General features: G+C 42.0%; 1 protein-coding gene across 4 annotated transcripts in view; it reads left to right on the top strand.

Moving 5' to 3' along the window:
• Window positions 1–10,362, top strand: part of nadsyn1 (NAD synthetase 1) — a 53,747-nt gene that overhangs the window by 39,853 nt on the left and 3,532 nt on the right. For 3 of the 4 annotated variants that reach the window (XM_019879846.1, XM_019879845.1, XM_019879844.1), the window contains 4 exons: window positions 4,298–4,433; window positions 4,548–4,654; window positions 6,820–6,951; window positions 7,788–7,857. In XM_019879846.1, coding sequence (XP_019735405.1) covers window positions 4,298–4,433; window positions 4,548–4,654; window positions 6,820–6,951; window positions 7,788–7,857 — 445 coding nt within the window. The remainder of the gene's footprint in view (window positions 1–4,297; window positions 4,434–4,547; window positions 4,655–6,819; window positions 6,952–7,787; window positions 7,858–10,362) is intronic. The other variant, XM_019879847.1, reaches the window with a different exon arrangement.

Here is a 10,362-nt window from a genome sequence, read left to right as displayed (position 1 = left end):
GACCCGAACCTGTTTTACTTCCGCATTCCTGTCGTTTTGGTCCGGAGCAGAAAGTGCACGTGTGACCGCAAGTTAGCGGAGTTGTCACGCTCAGCGGCTTTGCACGTGTGAACGCTCCACAAAATTTGCTCCGGTGTAAAATACATCGCAACAAAATATTTCGGAGCTGCGTCGGACCAAATGTGTGCCGTGTGAACGGGGCTTAAGAGCCGTCTCATGTCCTGTTCGTAGATCTGTCGGGGAGAAAATGAGGTTGGGGGGTAGATAGAGTAGTTTCTGGTAGAGGTGGATGTATGTGGGAAATGGGGGTGTCCTTTTCGAATCGGCAGAAAAACATGTTTAGTTCATCAGCAAGACCCTTATTGTTCACTGTTTGGGGGGATGGCATTCTATAGTATAGTATAGTTTGTGATTGCTTTCAGGCCATTCCACACAGATGCGGAGTCGTTAGCAGAGAACTTAAAAGAGAAGTTAAAATCTTTCGCAATTACAATAAAACGCACGCCAATAACAAGTCACTTACACGTCGTCGTTTCGGATCCAATGATAGGAAAAGGTGAAGTGAATATGTTTCTTCCGTCATGTCTTCCGTTGTGTGTATGTTTTGAAGCTACTGCGGGCTTACGTCTGCTTCCGGGTTACGGATACCGGAACTTCCGCCTAAGTTCCGGTATAACGTAATATCATAGTCAAAATGTTCATGCATAGGTTTTTATTCTGGGTGAAGGAATTTCTTTTTCAAAGAATTCCGGAGATGGGAATGTTTCCCGTAATCGGGAACACTCCTGATTAAAAAAAAAAAAAAGTTAAAAGTGAAAGAAAATGAGCAAGAACACTCCCTGCCGTCCGATTGACTCATACGAGTTGAAAGCCTTCCAACTCGCCGTCTGTCCGGAGTAACCGCTGTTCGCCATGACTCCGTGAATAGCAGCAGGCTAGCCTCACGGTACTCTTTCTGCAGTTCAAAGGACCCACCCTTCAGGGAGTCCTGGAGGGGGTGCAGGAGAGCACTCCCTCTGTTTTAAGAGCTTACAGAGGAAAGAGAACACCATTAATAAAAGTGAAAAAAATGAGAGAGAGCACGAAAAGAAAGTGTATCTAGACACATGGATCAGCTGCTCAAAGCAGGGCAATTTTTTCACGTTTTTCTCATTGCCAATCTTAACTACACCGAAGTTATTTTTTGTAGCTCTATGTAGAGTAAATAAATAAAGGACAACTTAGATTAATTATTTTTTTTTAAAATGTATAAAAATTCATTTATATAAATTGTAATCAATTTTATTTTCTAAAATGACATCACAGCACAGCTGTTTTAATCAAACTAGCTTTGCTTTTCAACAAGAAAATAAAGTGTACTGTTATGGACAACGTGGATTTAAGAAATAAAAACTGTTGATTCTTTATTACAGTACAATACATTTTTATTTACTAAGTGGAGAACAGCATGTCTATGTCCCTTGGTGGTCAACAAGTTATTGTAAATAGGAGACAGGTTAAATCTGATACCCCCTTCACGGTTCACCAACACCAAGTCGAGAGAGAGTGGTATTCAGTGTGCATCTTCTCTCCATGTTTGCGTAGGTTTTTTTTCTGGGTCCTTCCGCATCTAAAAAACATGAATGTGTTCAACGAAGAGGTGATATTATCCATACGTACAAATATGAGTGTGAATGGATGTTTGTCTATTTGAACATATGACTGGCTGTTGGCCTGTTCAGGGTGTACCCCGCCTCTTGTTCAAAGTCAGTTCTGAGAGGCTCCAACTCACCCGCCACCATGCTCATAAAAAGAAGAATAGAAAATGGATGAATGGATATCAAATTTCTGTTGCTCTTTTTATCTTGTTCTTCCCTCTTGGTGACCAACTTATAAATCAAATGTAGGCGATAAAATAGGTTTTTGATATCTTGTTCATTTTTTTTTCTGTCACAGACCTTTCTTAAAATGAGAGTCATGATGATCCGAAGTTATCTCAAAGAGGAAAAAAAACCCACCCTGTTACAAAAACCATTGATTGTGATCAGGCTAACTGAAAGTAGCTATTCAGCCCTAGCCCAAACAATAGGCCTAATCAAGACCCAACGATAGGGAATTTAGAAATCAATGGGCCTCTTCACCATAGGGACGTGACTAACCATCCCCACCCAGTCCTCAAATAGGCCACGCTCAGCTTTTTAGCGCAGAGCAAATGCCCGGAGTCTTCACGGAGACTTCAGAGTTGTCTACCGCTGACGAAGCTTCTGTGAAAGAAGCGAAACGTCCTTTTTTGTTTTTGTTTTTTAGCCACAGGTACAGATGACAACTGACGGACCCCTTTCTATGATGGAACTTTCCTGTACGACTGAGAGCCTCCACAAGCATAAGTGGAGAACACTTAAAAAAATCAAATACTTATTCATTATATTGTCATAATTTTATCATTTAATAAAACTCTTGCTGCGGCCTAGTGGTCGAATGGTTAGCGCAGGGGTCGGGAACCTTTTTGACTAAGAGAGCCATAAAAAAATTCAAGTTTTTTATGCCTCAGATGACAAACAAATTTCGGTTCTCGAACAAACTGAGCGCACTTGAATGTACCATTTGACTCCTCTCACCTTCCTTACACGAGGAAGTGATGCTTCCTCGGGTAGATGAGGAAGTGACGCTTCCTCGTGTTGCTTTCCATTGTGAGCAGGCGTGTTTTTTTTTTATTTTAAAAAGAGCGTGGTTTCGGTTTTCGAACAATTTAGGTTTTCGAATAGCCTTCTGGAAGGGATTAGGAACGAGAACCGAGGTTTGACTGTATGTAGAGTGTGTGTATATATATAAACTATTTTAAAAGTGATTTCAACAAAATGCCAGTATAATAAGACTCTGAATGTAGTTTTTAAAATAATTTTGTGATAATACCATCAATGTGAATGGTTTTCCGTTCCTCACGATTGCTAACAATCCAGCAAAACTATCGGAATGAAAGTCATCTTGCTGGGTCCATGCGCGAAGTTACTGCTGGCTAGCTTGCACACTGGTCAGTAGCTTGCACGCTTCTTTTCGGCCGTCTCTCGCAGAGTATTCTGATGCAAAAGTAGCATGGGGCGTGTCAAAGTGCCGCTCTGCATTCGACCGTTTCATCGATGGTATTTTGTCATTGCAAATCAGACACACTGCAGAACCTGTTCTCGCCACAAAGGCGAATCCTTCGGTCCATTCGTCCCGAAGTCTACCAAACTCGTCATCTGTTTTTCTTTTCACCATCTTATTCGCTTAGGATTAGCCTTGAGCTAATGGCCGAGCGGGTTGATTCAAAAGGGGGCGTATACCTGTTTCCACAGCAACGGCAACGTTGGCCAGTATCATCCAATCAAAATGGCTCCTAGAGCCAACTGCAGCCCGAACGAGGAAATGAGCAGTGAAAAATCGATCGATGGATGCATTAATAAACAAGCGAGAATATTTTTTTATCTGCGTGCCAGATGCAATCATCAAAAGAGCGGTATATGGCTCGTGAGCCATAGGTTCCTGACCCCTGGGTTCCTGACCCCTGGGTTAGCACGTCGGCCTCACAGTGCAGAGGTGCAGGGTTCAATTCCAGCTACGGCCTCCCTGTGTGGAGTTTGCATGTTCTCCCTGTGCTTGCGTGGGTTCTATCGGCATACTCCAGTTTCCTCCCATATTCCACAAACATGCGTGACAGATTAATGGAACACTTGAAATTGTCCCTAGGTGTGAGTGTGAGGGCGGATGGTTGTTTGTGTGCCTTGCGATTGGCTGGCAACTAGTTTAGGGTGTCTCCCACCTACTGTCCGAGGACAACTGGGGTAGGCGCTCGCTCGCCCTGTGACCCTTGTGAGGATAAGCGGATCAGAAAATGAATGGATGGATTCAAAACTCTTGCTTGAGTTCCACAAACTTAGAAACCTGCTTCTCAAATTAAGCAATTTGATGCTCCTCCGCATTGAGGGGAGCCAGCTGAGGTGCCTCAGGCATCTTGTTAGGATGACAAATGAATTCCTCCCTGGTCAGGTGTTCTGGGCATGCCACACTGGGAGGAGGCCCCAAACACGACAGGGGACACACTGGAGAGACTGTGTCTCCCGGCTGGCCTAAGAATGTCTTGGGTTGCCACACGAGGGGCTGGATGAAGTGGCCAGAGAGATGAAAGTCTGGTCTTCTCTGCTTTACCTGCTGGTCCCACGACCCAACTCCGGATAAGCGGAAGAGAATGATGAGGAGGAGGAACAAGAGGAGGATGAATTTACAATTTTGACTATTATATTTAGGAAATTAACTGTTTTTGAATTCTTTGCTTTTTCAGCACACACATGAACATTAATATAGACATGGCGGTAAAAGGCATCCTGGGCATCTTTTCACTGGTGACTGGGAAGTGGCCTCAATTCCGCGCCAATGGAGGAAGCCACAGGGAAAACTTGGCGCTGCAGAATGTCCAGGTTTGTCAGTCACTCACGCTGCATTAAGTGTTCTACCAGCAGATATGATTTGTTGTAACTCACTTGTTTTTATTCTGTACACAAAATGTTTGTGTACATCTAATGTGCTCATAGGCGAGAGTAAGGATGGTCCTGGCTTACTTGTTCGCCCAACTGAGTCTGTGGAGTCGATTAAAACCAGGTGGCTTACTGGTGCTTGGCTCAGCCAATGTAGATGAGAGGTAATGACTGATTATGCTGCAGAATTCTGTGTAGTCTCTGATCTTTTTTTTTTCTGCCTGCATTAAATCCATTCCTGAGGTGGAGTTCAGAACAACTGAGTTGAGCGAGAACAGGAGTGCACCAGGGTTTTTGGCCTCCATGAAAAGATATCTTTGGGCCGCACCGCTTTCATGTTGCAAATTTTCTGAGGCCCCTGTCAGTTATGAGCCCATAGTCATCACCTTATTCCCACTTTGAGCTACTCTGCAGTCACAGATCTTGGGTCAATACCCTGTGCCATAATGCTGGCTGGAAATTAACCGTAAATCTTTTTAGTTGAAGAAGAAACCACAGCACCCAAGAAAAACTCACATATGCACGGGGAGACATGCAAACTCCACTCAGAAAGACCCAAATGTCTGGTGTTAAGAAAAGTCCCAAGCTTGAATCAAACCAATGCTATGCCTTTTTGCGTTTGCAACTTCTCTCACGCCTGTTTGGTTTTTCCCAGGTACTCATGTTTCCTCAATCAAATTAATAATCATAATTCTAATGAAGCAATGTTAGATTAATGACCGATCAGATGGCTTGACCAAGGTACTGACATAAGGTCAAAATCTGCGCTTAATCACTGCTCAGTCCTTCTCAGTAAATGCAGAAAAAAACTTGCCAAACATTGTATATGTTACAAAGTACCTACAGTACACCTTTAAATATGTCCTAGAGCAGGGGTGCCCATTACGTCGATCCTGATCTACCGGTAGATCTAGGACTCGTCCCAATTAGATCCGAAAGGTGTAGAGGAGAAAAAAAAATAAACATTTGTGTGTCTTTGTACGTTAGTAATATATTTTGTGTTAATGCACACTGCACCCTAATCATCCTATCAGTCTCATTTTCCCAAAGAAAGATTTTAAAAATAAAATAAAGCATATAAATCTTTAACCTACGGTGGCGCGTGACTACGTCAGCGGAAGAGTGTGCCGTTGTACATTAGTGTGCCATGAGAGATAATCAGGTGTGCCACCCAAAATTATCCATTGGAATTTTTTAGGACTAAAATATATTTTCTGCTGAAAGATTTTTTTTAATTCCTACCACGTATATTAACAGGCAGAGCTATAAAATGCTCTTCCACTAAATGACAGAAGGTACATAATTAGCCTGTGTATCCACTATTTGTAAATCGTTTTTTGTGTGCTGTGGAATTTTTTTCCAATCTGAAATTCGTGCCTTGGCAAAATTTTGGTGAAAAAGTAGTATGCCAAACCAGTGCCTGGTATTGTTCATACTGTATGTTATCACCCAAAATATTTTCTTCGGTCCAAAAAGTTTGGGCACCCCTGTCCTAGAGGCTTTACACTCGTCCCGTGATTCCCAACCAGTGTGCCATTGTACATTAGTGTGCCATGAGAGATAATCAGGTGTGCCACCCAAAATTATCCATTGGAATTTTTTAGGACTAAAATATATTTTCTGCTGAAAGATTTTTTTTAATTCCTACCACGTATATTAACAGGCAGAGCTATAAAATGCTCTTCCACTAAATGACAGAAGGTACATAATTAGCCTGTGTATCCACTATTTGTAAATCGTTTTTGGTGTGCTGTGGAATTTTTTTCCAATCTGAAATTCGTGCCTTGGCAAAATTTTGGTGAAAAAGTAGTATGCCAAACCAGTGCCTGGTATTGTTCATACTGTATGTTATCACCCAAAATATTTAATATGCTGGTGAGTTTCTGGGCACCCCTGTCCTAGAGGCTTTACACTCGCCCCGTGATTCCCAACCAGTGTGCCGTTGTACATTAGTGTGCCATGAGAGATAATCAGGTGTGCCACCCAAAATTATCCATTGGAATTTTTTAGGACTAAAATATATTTTCTGCTGAAAGATTTTTTTTAATTCCTACCACGTATATTAACAGGCAGAGCTATAAAATGCTCTTCCACTAAATGACAGAAGGTACATAATTAGCCTGTGTATCCACTATTTGTAAATCGTTTTTTGTGTGCTGTGGAATTTTTTTCCAATCTGAAATTCGTGCCTTGGCAAAATTTTGGTGAAAAAGTAGTATGCCAAACCAGTGCCTGGTATTGTTCATACTGTATGTTATCACCCAAAATATTTAATATGCTGGTGAGTTTCTGAGCTATATTTACTGGCCCTGACTAATTTTCTTCTCAGTCTGACAGGTTATTTTACAAAGTATGACTGCTCCAGTGCTGATATTAATCCAATTGGAGGTATTAGCAAAAATGACCTGAAGGGCTTCCTACAGTTCTGTGTGAGACAATTCCAGCTCACAGCTCTGAAAAGGTGAGGTTTTCTGATTTACTGAATGTGGTAGTCAACTGAGTTGGCTAATTTACACAAACTAAATCCATCCCACTCGTGGTAATTATGTTAAAATGAGCTAAAACTGGTATCTGACTATTTGTAGTGCCTCCAGACAGGACAACGCTCCGAGGCACACCTGTTCTTAAAGGAGACTAACAACTCACATGCAAAGAAATTATAATATTTAGAACTTCACTACTTTAAGAACATGATTCTTTTCAACAACTTGGATGGTAGAAGATAAATCAGAAACAACAATGAAGAACAAATTATTTAGTTTCTTTACTCTTACTTATTATGGGATGTAACAATACTTATGATGAATACACGATTAAAAAAAGGATTTCAAACATCTAGCATTAATGTTTCATAACATCTCATGCCTGACAATGTAATTTAATTGGAGAAGGGATGGACAACTCCTGATAACAATCCTGATCAAGTGTGTTGGGGAAGAGAAACATCTAAAACAGTGACTCTTAACCTGGGTTCGATCGAACCCGAGGGCTTCGGTGAATCGGTCTCGGGTTCGACGGAGCCTCTGCCATGGAGGTTAAGACACACCCGACTCACCATGTCAATTAGTTATGACACGCCCGCTTGGCCATCACTGGCTGCGGATGATCACATTACATTGCTTGCCCAATCAATGCTGCAGGAAATTTAGTTCACTCAGTAGTCAACGTGTGACTGTCGTGATAGTACGTCATTAAAAAAAAAACGTATGCTCATGTCTTGAAGTTTTATTTACATTTTTCTGTTTTTAATTTACAGTATTAGGATTTCAGTTTCTCAGTCATTTAATCTTATTACAGCATCCTGGCTGCTCCACCCACAGCTGAATTAGAGCCTCTGACTGACGGACAGGTGTCACAGACAGATGAGGTATGAAATTAAAAACTGTTCTCAATAATAAAACTTGTCTTTCTTCCTCTCAATGCTCGAACCCTTTTTAGCTGATGGCCTTTGCCTGTTATTTGTGCTTCTACTAACATACACCCCTCCCTGAGCCATCACCTTATTGTGGTAGAGGGGTTTGCAAGTCCTTATCTATGAAAAGACAAAGTGACTACAGAGAGCAGTCCTTAATGCAGATGATATGGGAGAAAGATGGCACTCTAACTGGGGGAAGGCTTGACATACCGACGCCATATCAATGAGTAACCCCAGCTTATATACTGATCGTAAATGACAGAATAAAGTTCACATAAAAAGCTGAAAGCATAAAAGGACAACAGCAACTGAGTGCATTAAGGAACGACCAATCACACCCCTTCTCCCCTGCCTTCCAAGGCGCACCACCCGGTTCCCAACCTAAGTTGTGAGAGAACTCCCAGTGGGAATATCAAAATCACAGTCTGAGATACAATTTAAAGGATCGCAAGACAAATGAGGTCCAGGGTGTATCAAGAGAAATTCAAAACAAGAAGAATCAAAGTAACTACAAACACTAGGAAACCAGCTTGACTTGTACAGCAAACACACAGCAGTTATACATGACAAAGACAAGGAACAATGACTGAAAGAAAACAAGGAAATAAATACAAACAAACTGACGAGACAAGGAACACATGGACGAGACACAAAGTGATAGACGGAGCTTATTGGGTAACATGAAACACGGGATCCCGAAAACCTGCACAGGTGGACACAATAACCTTATGGAACAAAAAAAAAAGACCAGGAGGAAAACATGAAACTAAATTCATCCATCCATCCATCCGTTTTCAGATCCGCTTCATCCCCACAAGGTTCACAGGGGGTGCTGGAGCCAATCCCAGCCGTCTTCGGGCAGTAGGCGAGGGACACCCTGAACCGGTTCCCAGCCAATCGCAGGGCACACAAAAACGAACAAGGATTCGCGTTCACACTCATCCCTAGGGACAATTTGGAGTGTTCAATCAGCCTGCCAAGCATGTTTTCGGAATGTCGGAGGAAAACGGTGTACCCGGAGAAAACCCACTCAGGCCCGGTGAGAACATGCAAATTCCACAAAGGGAGGCCGGAATCTGAATCAAACCCTGCACCTCTGCACTGTGAGGTCGACGCGCTAACCAGCCGACCACCGGGACATATGAAACTAAATTTTAAATCAAAATCAAAGATGGGTCTGTGGAGGCCAGACGAGAAATTCTTGATGGGACAGTCCGGTGGGTGTGTCCCGGAAGGCAGACGATAGGTTTCCTGCGAGTAATTGATTTACTCCACTGATTACTTGATATTTAAAGGAAATTAGTTACTTTTGGGAAGACTTAATTCTAAAAGTAGCTGAATTTACTGATTACTGGATTTCGAAATTAACTGGTAAACTTGTTTTTTAAAGAAAGTACCTTTCTTTACTTCATTTTAAAAGTAATTAAATTACTTTACTGATTACTTGATTTCAAAAGTAACTAAGTTACTTGATTTGAAACATAAATTACTTAATTTTAAAAATAAATTTTATTGAATACTATGCTAAAGCAACTTTGTTACGTTACTGATTATTTGATTATTACTGGTTTCTTGATTTTAAAACTATTGTTTTAACAAAGCGGTAAACTTGCCCCTAAGCAAAACAACAAGCGCGCTGCACAGATCCACGCCCATGTCTGTTTGGCCAGCCATGGCAGCGTGAGACACCGAAAACAGATACTTAAAGAGTTTATGAACAGGAAGTTTACTTTTAAAAAGTTGCCAGATGGTTCCACTGACAAGACCAAAGTTACCTGTATGTTTTGAAGTCGTAAACTGAGCTATCATCAAAGCACGCCGAGTCTGAAATACCACTTAATGGCAAAGCACGCAGCTGATGTGAGTACTCCGCCCCCTCGTCTAAGACAGACCGCTATGGATAATTTCAAAGTGAAGAAAATGGATAACACGACGAAGAACAAATTTGCTGAAGCCATCGCCAAATGTATGACTACTGCATGCAAGCCTGTCAACATTGTCCACAGCTAGACTCAAGCTGAAATCATTCGCATTGCATCTAACGACTCCAATACGAGTTGCCAGCGAGAGCCTCCATTACAAGCTATGAACAAAAATTGTACGTAGCGGAGAAGGCTAAGGTACACCAAGCGGGAGAAGACACTGTTTCGGGAGAGAAATAAGAGACTAGGTTGATTAGCCTCTGGTGAATAAAGAGCAGGTAGCCTGTTGAGTACGATGTATGCCACTGACGCGATTGTTACTTGTTTGGAACTATTTTGTGTGGAAGGTTACCGTGTTCCGTGTCCATATAAATAAAGGGGGTGGAGATTCTCTGTGTTCGACTGACAGTGACGGTGCGCTGAGGCACGTCGAGAGTTCAGCGGCGCAGTCGTAGTGACACACACAAGTGTAGTCATCCGAAATGATGTCGACACAAAACCATAGAGACTTCCGCGCAAGAAGGACCAACAGAAT

Source organism: Hippocampus comes, unplaced genomic scaffold (assembly GCF_001891065.2).
Source record: "Hippocampus comes isolate QL1 unplaced genomic scaffold, H_comes_QL1_v1.1 scaffold175, whole genome shotgun sequence".
In the NCBI taxonomy this organism is placed as follows: domain Eukaryota; kingdom Metazoa; phylum Chordata; class Actinopteri; order Syngnathiformes; family Syngnathidae; genus Hippocampus; species Hippocampus comes.
This window is presented reverse-complemented; position numbering and strand designations above follow the sequence as displayed.